This window comes from Amaranthus tricolor, chromosome 14 (genome assembly GCF_026212465.1).
Source record: "Amaranthus tricolor cultivar Red isolate AtriRed21 chromosome 14, ASM2621246v1, whole genome shotgun sequence".
NCBI classification, from domain to species: Eukaryota; Viridiplantae; Streptophyta; class Magnoliopsida; order Caryophyllales; family Amaranthaceae; genus Amaranthus; species Amaranthus tricolor.
The window spans coordinates 10,405,133-10,425,419 of NC_080060.1; the positions used below are offsets into that span (position 1 = coordinate 10,405,133).

At 37.8% G+C, this 20,287-nt stretch overlaps 2 protein-coding genes across 2 annotated transcripts in view; one reads left to right on the forward strand and one right to left on the reverse strand.

Moving 5' to 3' along the window:
• Positions 1-20,287, reverse strand: part of LOC130799624 (uncharacterized) — a 417,568-nt gene that overhangs the window by 373,226 nt on the left and 24,055 nt on the right. The gene's annotated exons all lie outside the window — the stretch shown is intronic.
• On the forward strand, positions 10,257-11,143 carry LOC130799281 (secreted RxLR effector protein 161-like). The gene is made up of 2 exons (XM_057662384.1): positions 10,257-10,780; positions 11,014-11,143. Exons 1-2 carry the CDS (start codon positions 10,257-10,259, stop codon positions 11,141-11,143), a joined length of 654 nt encoding a protein of 217 aa, XP_057518367.1.

Genomic DNA, 20,287 nt, shown 5'->3' on the forward strand with positions numbered 1-20,287 from the left:
TATTAATGTTTACTATTTTAATTAAATTATTTCGGTTTATGTGGCTTTTGACAATTTCAATGAATAAATCATATAAAATAAATTATGACGAATTAATTCACCAAAATTTCCAGAAATATTAATTTATATATACTAAACACATATAAAATTTAGGAGCATAAATTTATGTAAATAAATATATGTAAGAATTTATACCTTTAATAATTTCACTATTAATTAAATTCCTTTGTTGTAGAATTTTTAGCCACAATATTAGCTTCCTCCCATTGAATTTCTATAACTAACACTAAATACTATTATAAGAAAATTTTTGAGGATTTTTAGGAATTTTTCTAGGGTTTTTAGAATTTTTCTTTGAATTAGCTTTTATGAAATAATTTTCTGATTTTTTTTTTACCCTTCTTTTCTTTTTAATCCCACGACATGCTTTGGACTATTTATAGGCTAGGATTGCAAAATTTATCTATTATTTAATTTTTCTTCATGTGCAAGAAATAATAATTTACTTCAAGATTTTTATCCTTGGGTTTATCCTTAGGATAAGTCTTAATTAAATGCTTTTGGCATCTAGCTTTCTTAGTGTTGCCGCCCATTTTTTTTATTTTTATTTTTATTTTTTACATTTTTACTTTTATTATTATTATTATTATATATTTTATTTTTAATCATAAATTAATATAGGAAGTAAAAAGATTAAGTTATTGTAGGTAATTTAGCTAGACTTAATATTTAAATAATTTATTTTAAGAGAAATAAATTATATATAAAAGAAAATCGGGAACTTAAAAACGATTGGAATAAAATTTCGAAATGGCATTAAAAAGAAAATAATAAAACGAAATGATTATTGAATTTGTCAAAATATTTAAGATTAAGAAAAACGGTCTGTTACAAGATCGCCGTGTAAGAATGCGTTGTTGACATCAATTTGATGAACTTCCCAATGTTTAGTTGCAGCAACAGCCAAAAAAGTGCGAACACTAACCATTTTAGCCACAGGAGCAAAAGTATCCTTAAAATCCTCTCCCTCCTTTTGATGGTTCCCCAAAACAACAAGACGTGCCTTATCACGTTCAATGGTGCCATCAGCAAGATATATTGTTTTATATACCCATTTACAACCTATGGGTCTTTTGCCAGGGGGAAGTTCAGTGATATCCCAAGTATGATTTTTCTCTAAGGCATGAATTTCTGTTTGCATGGCACGACGCCATTGGGCCTCCTTAACTGCTTCTTTGTAGCTCGGAGGCTCAACATTAGTATTAACAGTAGAAAGAAAATGACGATGTCCAGAAGAAAATTTATTGTATGTGACATAATTAGCTATAGGATAGCGCATACCTGAGGAAACCGAAGAGGAGTGAGTAGGCGAAATGGGGTTAGTTGCACGAGCCGAGTGACAAAGAAAATCTGACAAATAAGATCGAGGTCGTCGATCCCGAATAGAACGATTGACTTCGTTGCTGCTGTGTGTAGGTCCAGGCTGTAGCATACATTCGGCAGAAGAAATATCCATGGGATGAGACAAATCAGTAGAAGATTGTTGCTGTATTTCAGTTGTGGGTTGCTCCACATGAGTTTGGAGAAAAGAATTACTCCCCCTTTCGTTGGTAGTAGGAGGCAGAGAAAAAATTGCAGGGGGTGTTGGGAGACCAAAATCCCAATCCACCATAAGAGAGTCTGAATTAGAAGAGATTGTGGATGACTTACTAGAGCTTGAGTAAGGAAAAATATTTTCATGAAACCGAACATCTCTTGAAACAAAAAATTCATGATTTTCAAGATCATACACCTTCCAATCTTTTTTACCAAATGGGTACCCAAGAAACACACATCTACGACTCCTAGAAGCAAATTTATCTTTATCACACATCTTACTATGAGCATAGCATAGACACCCAAATACCCGTAACAACTCATTTGATGGAGGAACTCCACATAAATACTCATATGGGGTTTTGCATTTAGAACTTTTGTAGGTGTCCTATTAATTAACAATTCAGCAGCATGGGTACATTCTCCCTAAAATTCAATACGTAAAGATGCTTGGAATCGTAAAGCTCTAGCAACTTCTAAAATATGACGGTGTTTCCATTCAACTTGACCATTTTGTTGTGGTGTATGGACACAAGAAGTTTGTAATAAAATACCATTCTCTTCAAAAAAACGTGTAAGGGGTCTAAACTCCGTTCCGTTGTCTGAACGAACAATTTTCACAAATTTATTGTATTGCGTTTTAATCATAGCATTTGATGTTAGGAACATAAAGAACATTATCCAGAGTTAAGCCGGATGACAAACGAACACTCCCTTGTTTAGTGGCAGAAGCATGTACACCGTCAGGAAGATTAACAGGTAGAGGAGGCACCGCAGTAATGTTAAATAAATGAGATAAAGTACCAGTCATGTGATGGGAAGCACCACTATCAAGAAGCCAAACACCAATATCAGAAATATGCTTACCATTCAATGTGTCATTAGCAGGTGAAGTATTAATAAGAGTTAAAAGCCGCTGCATTTGATCAGAAGTTAAACCCGGAACCGAAATCGAAGAAGATGCACCAACAGAAGAAAAAGATGGTGCCAAAGCAGCATGGGCAATGACTGGAACAATGGTCGTGGATACTGAACCACGGCCTGTTGTGCTGCGACCACGACCCCGAGACTGCCGCCCCTTACCACGACCACGAGAGCCGCCACTAGGGTATCCTAAATGTGCATAACAGTGATCATAATCATGGTAAAGTTTGCCGCAATATGTACAGCTTAAAGGGCCACTATGAGAGCCATTGAAAGGCGTAAAACGAGGCTGAGGACCACCAGAATTAGATGCGTTGACAGCAAAACTAAGAGCTTCAGTTTTATCATCACGATCACGCACAATATGTAAGTGTCGCTCCTCTTGAGTAACTAGAGAAAAAACTTTGGTCAAAATAGGAAAGGGTTCCATACCCAAAATTTGAGTGCGAAGAGCACCATATTGGCCATCATCAAGGCCCAAAAGGAAATCGTGAGTGAGAGAATTTTCAAAATAGGCACGAATTTTAGGGGCAGCCGAGCACGTACACCCGTATTGTAGAATTATTAGCACCCCAAGCAATATATTCAGGACTTTGTGAATCAGTAGGTTTAGAAATATCACCATTAATAAAACCTTATTTATGCTTTCCTTCTAGGGCATTAAGAATGGCTTTGGACCAAACATCATAATTATCACCAGTTAAAAGATACTTGGTCAAAGGCATACTTGGACCTTCAGAATGGAGAAAATAGACATAAGAGGTGTCATGAATCAACAGCGGCATCTTCGTATTAGTCTCGCCACCCATGGAGAATATCAAAAAATATAAGATGAAAGGGGTTGAAAAAAAAACAAAAGGAAGAAATTTAAAAAAAAAATTGAGGTTGAAGTAACCAATGGAGGCTGGGAAGCGCGTTAAAAATTGCATCTTAACCTATGCTCTGATACCATATAGAAATTATGAAAGAGTTCTTCTTATTTCCTGTCTTTTATTATAGAAATTATGAATGCATATATATACATCCCTCTAAGCTTAATTAACAAGAATAGCTTAAACTATTAAGGAAAGGAATATATGTACAGCTATTGGCCTACAGCTATCCCTAAAAATACTCCCTGTACAACCCATAATAAACACGTTTACAGCTAACAATATACACCATAAATCAGCCAATATATTCCATATCTTCAATAATAACATAAAAACTCCATATAAACTGTTATCTTCTTTAAAAATTTGACAAATGTAATTTTAAAATTAAATTTATTGCCATCATTTGATTTTTTCCTAGATTCGCCACTGTACCCAATTGATACTTATGTTCCCAAATTTTATACTAGAACGAAATACCATATTAATTAAATAAGAACCTATAACTCAACAATACCAATTAATAAAATCCAATTGAAGGATAAGTAATAACCTTAAACACTTGATAAAAGGAGTACTCAATCTTGAATCCCAACAGTAATTATGAACAAGTAAATTCAAAATGCTATTTTCGGATATTCAGGACACCCTGTTAGTATTTTAGACACAACTCTCTCATATAAACTCATTTTGGGGTGATTCAAGTGCGCTCGCGACCGCGACTCGGTGCTCTACAAATTTTGTAGAGACACCAGAACCCAAGAATGGCCAGAAAATACTCGAAATCATCCATGAACACAAAAAGGACAAAATCTAAATTTTTAAGAACTATAAATGAACTTTGCTCTTAAACTTTGAACATGAATCAAAACCCCAAATTAAAAGCATAAATACTAAACCACTCAATTTTACCCAAATATGATCCTACAAATACCAAATTTTCAACTAAACAGAATTACTCCCAAATAAGAACAACAAGAACCCAATATGAAACTCAACAAACCCTTGACAAAAAACACAAATTACTCCCAATTGATCAATTGTGTTTTTTCTAAAATAGAAGAGAGAATGAGATGGGTATTCTGATTTTACTCTTCAATTAGATGATGAATACTTTAAAATAATTGCATAAACAAAAGTGGGACTAATAATTTCAGAAATATTTGTGAGCTTTTAATGCGATGAAGATTAGCTTTTCGAGAGATGGTGAGTGAGAGCTTTGAGAACTTTGCTTTATCTTTCTATAAAATTATATGTGAAAGAGATGATGAGTGACGAATGATAGTAAAATAAGTTTACTGATGTTTGTCCTCAACAAGACACATAGACATAATAAGTGTCATCACTTGACTCCATGAGGACACAGATCAATTTTGTGTCAAACACACCAACACATACTAACTTTAATATATTTTAACAGTTTTATTTATTCATTTGTTATAATATAACAAACTTTGTCTCCAAAAATTATAATACGTAATCCCAAACATCGTAGAAAAATTAACTTATACGTAAAATTTATTAATCTCAATTTTACTGAATTAATCCTTTGTTTATAAAATTTCTTTTATTAATTAACTTCATTAAAGTATATGAGTTTATTTTATTTTAGGTCTTTCTCCCCAAGAGTGTAAAGAAATGCAAGAATATATAGAGTTATGAGCCAATTTAGGATGAAAGGGGTGTTGCCGTGTTGCTATAATGTGTGATGGATGGACTGATTCTACCAATGTATCCATTATTAACTGCATTATTTACTCTGTTCATGGCACAATTTTTCAAAAATCAATAAATGCCACAAGCATAAGCATTTGCAACAACAAATGTCTCTTGCTACTTCAAAGTCATGAAGGATGTAATTGAAGAAGTAGGTCTACATAGAGTTGTCCGAGTAGCAACTCATAATGAAAAAGCTATAAAATTAGCGGAGAAAAAAATTGAAGAATAATTTCCTTATATTTATTGGACTGATGGTACTGCACATAGGACTGTTCAAAAAAAATGGACCCGCCCGAACTGACCCATTTACCGCAACATAAATGCTGGGTCAAATTCTGAAAAATTTGCAAGTTACGGGTCGAATACCCGATTCGCCTTAACCGGGTCAATTCATGGGCCAATTTTGGCGGATACCTGGTGATCTGCTCAAAATAGAAATCATTAGTTTATTTTGGGTTTTCAAAAGGCTGTTTCTTTCTTTCAAACCTTCACTTTCACTTTTTACCCTCATTTCCTTAGAGTTAGGGCCTAGATAGGGGTGTCGTTCAGTGACTGTTTCAAAAGGATTTTTTCACTCTTCTTTGTGAACTCTTCAATTTTCATCTTCTTAGGTTGTGTTGCGTCGGAAATGATCTTCGCATGGCAGCTTGTGTGTTGGCACCAGTTTTTCCATGTAATTTATTATGCATACTAAAGCTTGGAAATGGTCTTCCCATGGCAGCTTGTGTGCATGGAAATTGTCCATTTTGATTTCGACTGTTTAGTCTTCTTTCCCTTTGTTTTTGTCCCTTTTTTCTGACTTTCATTCTCGTTTGTATTTCGTTTATTCTTAAATGCCTTTTGAGTTTTGATTTCATTATTGTTCAGTTTGTTTTTTCTGACTTTCAATCTCGTTTTGATATTGTTTTGATTTCATTCTTGTTTAGTTAGTTTTGAAATTCATTCTTGTTCAAAAATAAAACAGGTACTCAATGTCCCGTCCCGACTCATCTTATCAGGATACCTGAAATTCGGGCCGTTAAAAATGATACCCGACTAAACGGGTACTAAGCTTTCCGGGTATCCGAAATACCAAGTACCCGCTATTGAACACCCCTAGCTGCACGTGGTTTTGATTTACTCTTAGAAGATCTTGGAAAATTGGAAAATATCAAACGTGTTAATAATGGTAACTCAAACATGGCAAACACCATTGGAAGAAGATGAATTTTGGGTCAGAAGGGAGTCCGCGGGGCGCGGAGCCCATACAGCATGATCTCCGCGGGGCGCGGAGTTGCTTCTGGTCCAGCTTCGCGGCTCGCGTAATTTTACGCGGGTCGCGCAATTGAAGTTTATTTTCATGGAAACCGTCTTTTGGGACGGTTACCTTGATTTGTGATCGGTTATTTGCGGTTACTTAGGCCCTAAAACCGTCTTTCAAGTCGTTTTAATATAAATACATCTCCTTGTTTGCATAGGGCGGTATGATTCACAAATTGAAAGAGAGATCACAAGAGAGCCATTGTAATTTGTGAGCGTGATTGTAATTCATCTTGTATTCTTTGCGATCATAGTGAAATTGTTTGTTCTCGGTGCCGGTGTACGTAGCTATCACGTTGATAGTAAACCACGTTAATTTCTTGTGTCATTTTCTTGTTGTTTGCATTGAATTTCTTGTTGTTTCATTGTTGTTCATCGACTTTGCTTCCGCTGTCGCAAAACAATTGGCATCAAGAGCTCAGGTTTTAATTCCTTGGAGAGTTTTTTGAGTGAAACAATGGCCGGAGATTCGACAATAAGAATTGAGAAATTTATCAGGAAAAATAGCTTCGGGCTATGGCAAATCAAGATGAAGGCTCTGTTGAAACAGCAGCAAATCTGGCGTCTGTTGGCTTTATGGAGTACCACTGCGGGGTCGGATGATGGATTAACCGACAGGCAGTTAGCAGTAATGGAGGAAAAGGCTCATTCTACCATTTCGCTAAGTTTGGATGATCACATCATCGCGGAGGTCGCTGATCAGGCTATAGCGGCGGAACTTTGGATGAAGTTGGAGTCATTGTATATGACTAAGTCGCTGACCAACAAATTATTACTGAAGCAGCGGTTGTTCAGCCTCCGAATGCAGTCAGGTACTCCCTTACGGGAACATCTTGAAAAACTTAACTCTATTTTACTAGATTTGCGTAACTTAGATGTTAAAGTAGAGTATGAGGATGCTGCGTTGATTTTACTTGTGTCTCTACCGTTTAGCTATGAGAATTTTGTGGAGTCGTTTATTGTTGGTAAAGACTCCCTGACCCTAGAAGAAGTGAAGGCAGCACTTCATACTAGGGAACTTCGTCAAAAGGCTATAGGTGATAACGGGGATAGTGGCAGTGGGTTGTTTGTTAAGTCCGGGAAGTCTAAAAAGAAGAAGGGGGTTAACAAGGGAAACAATACTGGGTCGGGTGCTGAAAACGGCAATGAGGGATCTGGTAAGACTGCGGGGAAAACCTGTTATTACTGTAAAGAACTCGGTCACTTTAGGGCTAATTGCTCAGTGAGGAAGGGCAAGTCCCAAGCTGCTGTAGTTGAAGTAAAACCGAAGGAGAACTATAATTCAGAGGAAGACTTGGCATTAGTGAGTTCTGCTAAGTCTGGGGATCTTTCTGATGATTGGGTTCTAGATTCGGGGTGTTCGTTCCATATGAGTCCACGTCGAGATTGGTTTGATACGTATGAGCCTTACAATGGGGGTAATGTTATTGTAGGTAACAACGCACCTTGTAAGGTTACGGGTATTGGATCCATGAGATTGAGGACTAGTGATGGGCGAAAGCTGACATTGACTAGGGTGCGGCATGTCCCTGCTTTGGGGAAGAATCTGATTTCATTGGGTGCCTTGGATGATTTGGGGTACAATGAAGCGTTTTCAGATGGGGAGTTGTCCATTTATCGAGGTTCAAAGTTGGTACTGAAGGGTATCAAGAGGAACACCCTCTATGTCTTTGAGGGTGTCACAGTGTCTAGTTCTGCGGTTTGCGCATCAATATCTCACCAGGAGATGACCAAGATTTGGCACATAAGGCTCGGTCATATGGGGGAGAAGGGGATGCAGCGTTTATCCAAGAGGGGTCTACTATCCGGGATCAAGGTTGCCAACCTTGAATTTTGTGAGCATTGTGTGTTTGGGAAGAAACACAGGTCAAAGTTCAGCAAGGGTGCTCACATTACTGATGTAGTGCTCGATTACATCCATTCAGATTTCTGGGGTCCATCTAGGGTTGAAGGTATCGGAGGTTTCCGCTATTTTGTGTCATTTGTAGATGACAAATCCCGATACACATGGCTTAGGTTGCTTAAGTCAAAGGATGAGGCCTTCAAAGCTTTTAAGCAATGGAAAGCTTTGGTAGAGAATCGGCAGGGTAGGAAGATCAAGAAGCTACGAACAGACAATGGGCTAGAGTATTGCAAAGAGGAGTTTAATCAGTTCTGTGCAGATGAGGGTATTGGTCGGCATCATACCGTCAGAATGACACCACAACAGAACGGTGTTGCAGAGCGGGTTAATCAGACACTGTTTGAGAGAGTTCGATGCATGCTCTCTAATGCAGGGCTTGGGAGGAGGTATTGGAGTGAAGCTGTGATGACAGCTTGTTATATCATCAACAGGGGTCCTCATTTGGGAATTAACTTCAAAATTCCGTTTGAGATCTGGAGTAGTAAGTTGCCTAGTTTCTCTAATTTGAAGATTTTTGGTTGTGTTGCTTATTATCATGTTAGTGAGGGTAAGCTGGATCCACGAGCCAAGACGGGGTGTTTTATTGGGTACGGTGATGGTGTGAAGGGGTTTAGGATCTATTCGCCTTCGGAGGGTCGGGTCATTCTTAGTAGGGATGTCACTTTTGATGAGAGCACCATGTATTCCAAGAAGCGCTCGGAGTCTTCTGATTTGGGGAAGGAAAGGGAGAACATACTATAGACAGATGGGGTGCTTGAGGTACGTCAGTCATCTATTGCTAATTTACCTCGAGTGCAATTTATTGATGATGATGCTGAGGTTCCAGTGCCGAGTACTCCTGAACTTGAGGTTGTCCCATCTTCTCCTAACTCTGGGGAGGAGGTGGGGCAGTCTAATCAGGGGTCATCTAGTCAATCTGACACCATTCTTGAGAGACTTAGACGAGTTATCAAGAGGTCTGTTAGGTTGATTGAAGAGATGGAAGGAAGGAATTGCTTTGTTGAGAATTTGACAGGTTATGCATTGAGTGTAGCTGATGATGTAGAGTCATATGAACCTGCCACGTATAAACAAGCAATTAGTTGTAGTGAGTCTGCGTAATGGCTTGCTGCAATGGGTGAAGAGATGCAATCTCTTTACAAGAATAGAGTGTGGGAACTTGTGAAGGTACCAGAGGGGAGAAAACTTGTAGGGTGTAAGTGGATCTTTAAGAAGAAAGAAGGGTCATCTGAATCTGAGAAAGTTCGTTTTAAGGCTAGGCTAGTTGCAAAGGGGTTCAGTCAGGTAGAAGGGGTTGACTTTGTGGAAATATTCTCACCGGTGGTTCGACATACTTCTATTCGTGTGCTATTGTCAATTGTAGCACATTATGACCTTGAGCTGGAGCAGCTGGATGTTAAGACGGCTTTCCTTCATGGCGATTTGGAGGAGGAGATTTTGATGAAGCAGCCCGAGGGATTCGAGATTCCAGGGAAAGAGCACTATGCATGCAGATTGCTAAAGTCGTTGTATGGACTTAAGCAATTCCCTCGGCAGTGGTACAAGAAGATTGATTCTTTTATGGTTTCGCATAGTTTTGATAGTAATTCGTATGATTACTGTGTGTATCATAGTAAGCTGGATGACGGTTCCATGATCTATTTGATATTATATGTTGATGACATGCTTGTTGCCACAAAAAATAAATCGGACATTGCTAGGCTTAAAGAGTTGCTTAATTCAGAATTTGACATGAAAGATTTGGGTCCAGCTAAGAAGATTTTGGGTATGTAGATCTATAGGGATCGGGCTAGAGGTAAGCTTTTCTTGACTCAGAAAAGTTACATCGAAAGGATTTTGTCTCGTTTTGGGATGGAGAAATCGAAGCCTATAAGTACACCAACATCTGTGAGCTGCAAATTGTCTTTGTCTATGTCACCTCAAACTGAGGAGGAGTTGCGTATATGTCTAGTGTTCCTTATGCCAACGTTGTTGGCTGTTTGATGTATGCTATGGTCTGCACTAGGCCGGTTATTGCGCACGCTGTCAGTGTTGTGAGTAGGTTCATGGCTCGACCTGGGAGAGAGCACTGGCAAGGGGTGAAAAGGATTTTTCGCTATTTGAGAGGAACATCTGATATTGGTCTTGTGTATGGAAATGGTAAGGAGTGTTTGGTAACTGGATATAGTGATTCTGATTATGCAGCTGATGTGGATACCTGGAGGTCGGTGACCGGATATGTGTTTACTTTGGGTGGTTCTATGGTGAGTTGGAAGTCTACATTGCAGTCTTCGGTTACGTTGTCTACTACTGAAGCTGAGTACATAGCTTTAACTTCTGCAGCTAAGGAGTCTATATGGCTCAAAGGCTTTGTAGGTGAACTGGGTATCGCACAAGATTTTGCTACGGTGTATTGTGATAGTCTAAGTGCCATTTGCTTAGCTAAAGACCAAGTACACCATGATCGGACCAAGCACATTGACATCAGGTATCATTTCTTGCGTACTGACAAGAGGGTAAAGGTAAAGAAGATCGGGACCGCTGACAACCCAGCTGATTTCTTTACTAAATATTGATTACTATGTGATGTAGTAGGCCCTTAGGGGCGGTGTTGGGGAGCTCCTGTTATAGGCATGTTGGCCTTAAGGTGGAGCTTGCCCGGGGCTTGTGATGCAGGTGGAGCGTTATGAGTTGTTATACTTGGTGACAAGTATGTGATAGGTCTTGGTTGAAGACCTGTCGGGATGAGTCTTGGTTGAGGACTTACCGGGATGTACGGTTTATGCATGAGCTTTACATCGGGTTTTGGCTTGAGATATGTTCACTATGTGTTGATGAGGTCGTTTGCTGAATACGAGTTTTCGTCAAGGTAGAGATTGTTAATAATGGTGACTCAAACATGGCAAACACCATTGGAAGAAGATGAATTTTGGGTCAGAAGGGAGTCCGCGGGGCGCGTAGAAGGCCGCGGGGCGCGGAGCCCATACAGCATGATCTCCGCGGGGCGCGGAGTTGCTTCTGGTCCAGCTGTGCGGCTCGCGTAATTTTACGCGGGTCGCGCAATTGAAGTTTATTTTCACGGGAACCGTCTTTTGGGACGGTTACCTTGATTTGTGATTGGTTATTTGTGGTTACTTAGGCCCTAAAACCGTCTTTCAAGTCGTTTTATTATAAATACATCCCCTTGTTTGCATAGGGCGGTATGATTCACAAATTGAAAGAGAAATCACAAGAGAGCCATCGTAATTTGTGAGCGTGATTGTAATTCATCTTGTATTCTTTGCGATCATAGTGAAATTGTTTGTTCTTGGTGCCGGTGGACGTAGCTATCACGTTGATAGTGAACCACGTTAATTTCTTGTGTCATTTTCTTGTTGTTTGCATTGAATTTCTTGTTGTTTCATTGTTGTTCATCGACTTTGCTTCCGTTGTCGCACAACAAAACGTTTTCTTATTAAAGCAAAAAAGATCAGCCAATGGATTTACAGTTACAAGTGGGTAATACTACCTCCATTCCACTGAAAAATATCCCATTTACTTTTTCACGTTGTCCAATGCAATTATTCAATACTTAATATCTCTTATTATACATAACAAAAGATTATAAAAAGTGAATGTTAATAATCTTTGCGTTGAGATGAATCAAACATGATCTCACTTGACTATATTTTAATTTATAGATTAAAAATAAAATACAAATTAAAAGTAACAAGTGAATAGTGTCAAAAAGTAAATGAGACATTTTCAATGGAATGGAGTATATTATATGAAGCAATTCACCCATGGTTGAGAATCGGCTTGTCCTGGCATAACTCGTTTTGCCACAAAATTTATCATGTTAGAGTGTGTTGTGAGGCACAAAACTTCTTTGCAAGAACTGTTTGACTTTGCAGATTGGTTGGTCTCAAGGTATGGACAAATGTTTGACAATTTGGCCGTAGAAGGTCGTCAACTATTGTCGAAAAATCCTTTGATCTCGGTGGCTGAATTTTGGGATAAGGCACACATTGTCTTAAATTGACAGATCTCATTATTAAAGTGTTATGGCTTGTTGACGGAGATGAAAAACCAACCATGGGATTTATAAACAAAGCAATTGAGCCAATGAAATTATCGACCAAAAGTAATGTGCCATTTTCCCTTGATTATTTGAAAAGGGTTGACAAAAGATGGCTTTCTCTTGATTCAGATTTACATGCAGCAGGTTAAATGATTTTATTCACTATTTTAATTAACATATCATGTATGATTTTAATTATTATTTTACTTGACCTATTAATCGTGTTTTATCTTGAAGGGGGTGAGTCTTGTCCAAAGGTTAGAATCGTGTTAAATACAAAAGGCTTCATATGATCATATATGTCCGCTACAATATGAAATTGAAGTTGAGAAATTTAAAGAGGCGGGGAAATGATGATGTTAATAGTAGCGTTGATCCGATCAATTTGGATTACAAATTTGAAAAAGATGATCACTAGATGATTGGTTGGAGGAAAGAGAAGCTCCTATTGTAGAAATATTCACATAATATTTCTGCATATCAATAGTTGATTTCCTGCTTTTCTATTTATGTAACAATATCATACGATATTCTTCTTGCCTTACTGAGATCACACAGTTGTTGTATATATTACAGGGCTTTACACCCATTAATGAAAAGAAAGAATTAAACCCATTTCCGCTGACATTTTTCATGGTATCAGAGCCGAACGGTTCAGATCCGGAAAAACCCCGATAAACCATTCATTATACTCATCATTTACCCCTTACCTGCAATGGCTGAATCAGTCAATGAAATAACACAAAATCAACTCTTTACCATGGAACAAATGGAACAAATGTTCCAAATGTTTTAGAAGTTCAACAAACCAAACAATCCCACATAAAACCTATCCACTGTCCAATTATCAGAAAAACTAAACTACAATAACTACACCAAATGGAGTCGTCTACTGCAGATTGCCATTAACAGTCGTGGTAAATTAAACCACATAACCAATGAACCTTCCAAAATAACTGATCCAGACTACCCACAATGGGCCAGACACGACTCTATTGTCATTTCATGGATTATTGAAAATATTGATGCTGAAATTGTTAACCAGTTCATTGATTATAATACGGCTCGAGATTTATGGCAAGGTATTGAAAATTTGTTAAACAGTGGCCGTGATGAACTCCAAATCTACGATCTGAGTTCAACGGCTGCAACTCTAAGGCAAGGAAATACGACAATCGAAACATATTTTGGAAAACTCAGCATGTTATGGAAAGAAATTGATAGACAAATGCCAAATCCCATGACTTGCCCTCAGGATATCACAGCATTCAACAATTTTATACAGAGACAGAGATTATACCAGTTCCTCACAGGCATAAATGAAAATCTTGACAAAGAGAGAAGGGATTTACTGCACATGGATACTTTACCGACAGTGGATGTGGCCTATGCCACCATCAGACAAGAGATCTCACGCCGGAAAATCATGACCGGCGTTTCATCACAGGGATTAAACTCCTCAGAAATTGGATCAGGCCTAGCAGCTATGAAAAACAAAAACTTCCCTCGCAACCATGAAAGTGACGACCGGCAAAAACTCCGGTGTAGCCACTGTGGAGGATCACGCCATACTAAGGAAGGTTGTTTTAAGCTAGTTGGGTACCCTGACTGGTGGGATGACTTACAAAGAAGGAAGGCCGCCACCAAGGCACCGGCGTACCGGACCGGCGGCAAGGCCCACCTAGCCACTGTAGATCACCTCGGTGAGATCACACCATCACATGAACATTCAGGTATGGATACGGAGAAAGGGGAGGCAGCCATTACTGCACTGGTAGCAAGCAAAAGAAGAGAGGAGAGAGAGACAGCCGTAAATCAGAGGGAAAGGGGAAAGGAAAAGGATACACCCCAACCCTCACAAAACCCTTTAAATACTAAACCTACCCGACCCAATAAAACCCAACAAAACCCTTATAATACCACCCAACAAAACCCGGCCCAATCCACACAAAAACTCACACAAAAATACCCGGCCCAAACTACCCAAAACAATACCCAATCCCAAAATTTTAGCCTCATAAGCCGCACCTCTCACTCCAAATGGATTTTTGACTGTGGAGCTACCGATACTATGACTTTTGACCCACATGATTTGTTTGTAATACATTCTACTCCTCGTACCCATGTCCAAACTGCAAATGGTGCGACTATCCCAGTTTATCAGGCTGGGCCAGCTGATATTTCATCATCTCTTCGTGTCAATAGTTGCTTATTAATTCCCAGTCTTTCTCATAAATTATTATCTGTTAGTCAGCTAACCAAAGAGCTTTATTGTACAGTCGTGTTTAATTCTGATGGTTGTCTTGTGCAGGATACTCTGACGGGGACGATTCTTGGGCGTGGTACTGAGCAAGGTGGATTGTACTATGTGGACGAGACGGTTGAAAAGGGTCATTCACTACTTGTTCGCGGGACTCCCAAACAACAACTTTGGACTTGGCATCGACGTTTAGGTCATCCTTCCCTAGGTTACTTAAAACGTCTTTTTCCGTCTCTTCATAGTTGTAATTTGTCTTTGGATTGTGAGACTTGTGCTCTGGCTAAAAGTCATAAACATTCGTACTCTCCTAGTTTAACTAGAACTGATAAACCTTTTGATTTAATTCATTCGGATGTATGGGGTCCTGCTCCTGCTAATAATTCTCATGGATATTCATATTTTGTTGTGTTTTTGGATGATCATACCCGTATGAGTTGGATTTATTTTCTTAAACATAAATCTGAGGTCTTTGATGTCTTTGTTAACTTTTATAACATGATCTTTACTCAGTTTCACACAAGCCTAAAAATTCTTCGCTCAGATAATGGTGGGGAATATGTCTCCCACAAAATGAAAAACTTTATTCTTGAACATGGCATGCTTCACCAAACCACTTGTCCTGACACTCCACAAAAAAGTGGGGTTGCCGAAAGGAAAAACCGCACCCTACTTGAGATAGCCCGTGCTCTAATGTTTGAGTCCCATGTTCCGGTTTCATACTGGCCTGAAGCCATTTCCACTACTAATTACCTTACCAATCGCCTACCTACTAAATCTCTCCACTTCCAAACTCCTCTTGCTACATTGGGTATTTTTCATCCTATTCCTTCCTCCCACTGTCTTCCCCCCCGTATCTTTGGGTGTGTAGTTTATGTCCATCTCCCGAAACGAGATAGGGCTAAATAGAAACCACGGGCTGCTAAGTGTGTTTTTCTTGGGTATGGTGTTGGTCAGAAGGGTTACCGGTGTTATGATCCTACTCACAACAAACTATACACCACTATGGACTGTGACTTCTTTGAATACTCTTACTTTTTTACCCAGCCTCGATCTCAGGGGGAGAGTACTAGTGAGGATCTAAGCTGGTTAATTTACCTGTTGACAAATGGTCGAGACCCAAAAGAACAAATAGATGACACCACAGTCACTGTCACCGAAACTATGGTACCTCTACCCACTCAGTCCACTGCTGTCCCCGAGTATCCTGCCGAACAAGAGGTAATCCCTAACTCCTCTGATACTGATACTAATGATGTAATATCTAGTGATGATGTTCCCAGGAGATATGAGTTGCCTCCAAGGAGTACACGAGGTATCCCTCCAAGGAGATATGATCCTGAATTTGAATCTCAAAGATCTCGGTACCCTATTCAAGAAAACCAAGGAAATCTATCTCAGGTAGCAGTTGCCTTCAATACTTCCCTCTACTCATGTAGTCTACCAAAAAGCACAGATGATGCCCTTCGTGACCCAAAGTGGAAAAAAGCCATGGAGGAAGAAATCTTAGCCCTTAAAAGAAATGAGACTTGGGAACGTTGCATATTGCCAAAAGAGAAAAGAGTAGTAGGATGCAAGTGGGTGTTTTCAATAAAGTATCATGCAAACGGAACCATTGAAAGATACAAAGCTCAGCTCATTGCAAAGGGATACACTCAAACCTTTGGAGTAGACTACTCTGAAACCTTCTCTCCAGTTGCTAAAATTGATACTATCCGAGTCCTCTTCTCCATTGCAGCTAACAAAGATTGGCCTCTATACCAGTTCGATGTGAAGAATGCCTTTTTACATGGGAAAATTGAGGAAGAGGTTTACATGCAGGCCCCTCCAGGCTTCTCACATGAGTACAATAAAGGGGAAGGATGCAGACTCCGAAAAGCTCTATATGGTTTAAAGCAATCTCCTAGAGCGTGGTTTGGAAGATTTACTACTGCTATGAAGAAATTTGGGTACAAACAGAGTAATTCCGACCATACTCTATTCCTCAAGAAAAGAAATGGTCTTATCACATGTCTTGTTATTTATGTTGATGACATGGTTATTACAGGGGATGATATAAAGGAGATCAATGATTTAAAGAGTCGCCTCTTCTTGGAATTTGAAATGAAAGACTTGGGAAACTTGAAATACTTTCTTGGGATAGAGGTTCTCAGGTCGAAAACAGGAATTTTTATCAATCAGAGAAAGTATATTCTGGACCTACTAGCTGAGGTAGGAATGATTGACTGTAAACCTGCAGAAACACCTATAGTAACAAATCATGGGCTTCAAATCATTGAGGGAGCTGAAATAGCTGACCAAGATCAATATCGCAGATTGGTAGGAAAACTCATATATTTATCTCACACCAGACTAGATATTGCCTATGCAGTAAGTGTTATGAGCAGATTCATGCATCGACCTCAGGTTCACCACATGGAGGCTGTAATGAGGCTCTTGAGATACTTAAAGGGAACTTGCAATAAGGGGATTCTCTTGAAAAGGAACCAACACCTAGATCTTGTGGCATATACTGATGCAGACTGGGCTGGTGACCGGGATGATCGAAGGTCAATATCAGGGTACTTTACTCTAGTTGGTGGGAACCTGGTGACTTGGAAAAGCAAGAAATAAAAGGTGGTAGCTCTATCTAGTGCTGAAGCAGAATTCAGAGGAATTGCGAAAGGGATTACAGAAATTCTCTGGATTAGAAAATTGTTAGAAGAGTTGAACTGTCGACAGCAGGAAGCAAACAATCTATACAGTGACAATAAAGCTGCTATCAGCATATCCGAAAACCCAGTCCAGCACGATCGTACTAAACACGTGGAGATAGATAGACACTTCATCAAAGAGAAGCTGGAGAAAAACATCATCCGTCTACCTTTCATCAGATCAAAAGATCAACTAGCAGATATCTCACTAAAGCTGTTTCAGCAGAAACCTTTAACACTATTCTATGCAAGTTAGGTGTTGGTGACCATACAGCCTAACTTGAGGGGGAGTGTAGAAATATTCACATAATATTTCTGCATATCAATAGTTGATTTCCTGCTTTTCTATTTATGTAACAATATCATACGATATTCTTCTTGCCTTACTGAGATCATACAGTTGTTGTATATATTACAGGGCTTTACACCCATTAATGAAAAGAAAGAATTAAACCCATTTCCGCTGACATATTTTCACCTATCCTCAATGGAGATGTTTATCCTGGTTAAATCTTGAAGATGATGATAATGATGATGTCCATGGTGCTAATGAACAAAATACTCCTGCAATAAATTGTCTACAAACAAGTGAGTCCAGTCAACAAAGGAAATATGTATTATCACCTCCAAGTAGTGACCACGATGATGATGGTAGTGATGGTGATACTGGTGATGATGGTGGTGATGATCGTAATGATGACGGTGATCATGGATGGAGGTGATACAATTACTATGAGGTGTATAATCCTTGTGAACAACATAGTGGTGGATTCCGAACCCAACCAACAATTAGAGAAGAATAACATCATCAAACATTTAAGGGGCGGAATAGGAGACTATCGGTTCAATATTCACATGAATTTGTTGATGATTTTAATTCACTGCATGAATTCTCTAGACAATGGATGTCATCTGAATCACAAGGGTCAAATGTCGAATCTTCCATAGGTACACCATACACTATACCTATAGATTTTTATCAATAGTATTCACCGTACAAATTAGGATTTGAAAATCAATATGATTTTTTCACTGACAACTTGAATCCCAAAAATCTTGAAATATCCAGATTTATCACCATAAGACTTTAAATTATGGTGGACTACGTTATCACAACTCTATCATATATGAAGGTAGTTCTAGCTCAAGTCGATGTACATTCTTGTTTAACAGTCATCAGATAGCTCACTATGAAGTGAAAAAATTCGCATCAAGAACCTCCTCAACGTTTATTTTTATATTGATTAGAAAGAGTTTGTAGTCACTTAATCTTCATAAATAAAATTGTAATATTAATTTAATGCATATGGATGGTGTTAAATAAATGTTTAAATGTTTAGTTGTTTACATTGTAGTAATAATTATTCATATAACGCTATTATATTAACTTATTAAAATCATCATTTTATCACGTATATAAATATAATGGTCTTTATAATACAATTACAAACTCCAATTATAATTTTGAGATAAATGACTAAAATAATTTAAATATACATTACTAACACATCAGTTCAAAAGCAAATTAAAAAAAATCATTTATAACAATCGCGACTCATTCCACAATAATCAAATTTTTTCTGTTTTCGTGATCAGCAGACAGCAATGGCGACCGAAAGATGTTCATATTTCAAAAAAGCAGATTCTCTGATTTTTTTAATAGGCATGGACACCTAATGTGCATGGATACGTTATGTGCATGGATATTAAACTTAGTCTTGATGTTTGTTTACCAATTACTCCCTTCGTTCTCAAATATTCTTCCCATTTGGAATCAAGGTTATTTGGATCGAGATTCAACCTAGGATCGTTGAGCGGGTAGGATCAAAATCGGTAAAATCGGATCGTAGAATCGTGTGATCCTACAAATAAGCATTAATGTGCTTTGGATTACTAATTATCAATTATATTTGTTCTCTTTTTTAGTTCTAAGGTACAAGTAAAAACTTATTTGACTTCATCTATTATGTTTGAAAAAAAGTATTTTTTATAATCATTTTGAAACTGCAAATCAAGAAAAACTTGAATTTTTCAAAGACATTGATATATTTTAAATATATATTTATTCATTAGTATAAACTGTATTATATGAAAATGTTTTACGATTGAAAGTACCCATGTAGAATTGAATTGTTGGATCATTATATTGTATTATGATCCTACCACCTAAATTCTTGAGCTAACTACGATTGCACGATTCCACCACATTAAGATCCTACCTATGATTCAGATCGATCAACTATTTTTGAATCGTAAGATCGTAAAATCGTTGATCAAAATCGGGATTCTGATAACTTCTTTTGGAATATTCCAACTTAATGAGAGAGAAAAATTAATTAATTTTGTGACACATGTTTAGAAGATAAAATATATCCATGTAAAATCTTGTTAGATTCATATTAATTTATACCTTTTTATTATGTATTTTTTATAATTTTTTTATTATACGTATTTAGAGATATTAAAGCTTTCAGCTAGTCTCTTCACAGACTGTCTCTTTGAGAGACATATCTCAAGCCCAGCCCATTAAAAATTAATGTCTAATTACCGTATTCTTAATGTTTACTTATATTATCCTTAATGCTTATTTACCATATCCTTAATGTCTATTTTCAATATCTTAAATGTCTACTTACATACTTTTTGATGCATACTTACAATATTTTTAAAATTATATAATGGGCCGACCCAATTAGAGAAGGTCTCTCAAAAGACTGTCTTTCACAAGAATTTGTGTAAAGTTTTGAGTTTACATTATAAACTGTGTAAAAAGTAAATGGAAAGAAAAAATAAATCTAAGGGTGTAATTATTAACCAAAACCCAATATAACCTAGTAATCAACCCTCTTGTCATCAAAAATTGAATATGCACGTGCTTAATTCCTTATGGATTATCCGTACAGCATACGAAACGACTTGAGACATGCGTCACACAATAATTAAAAAATTTCTCGCCTTTTATCTATTATTAACATGTAAACTTTT

Bases quoted from the DNA above. Each gene is read 5' to 3' on its own strand.
- LOC130799281 (XM_057662384.1), top strand. From the start codon at position 10,257: ATGTCTAGTGTTCCTTATGCCAACGTTGTTGGCTGTTTGATGTATGCT. The intron at 10,781-11,013 runs GTATCATTTCTT...AGTATGTGATAG, and splicing joins ACCAAGCACATTGACATCAG to GTCTTGGTTGAAGACCTGTC.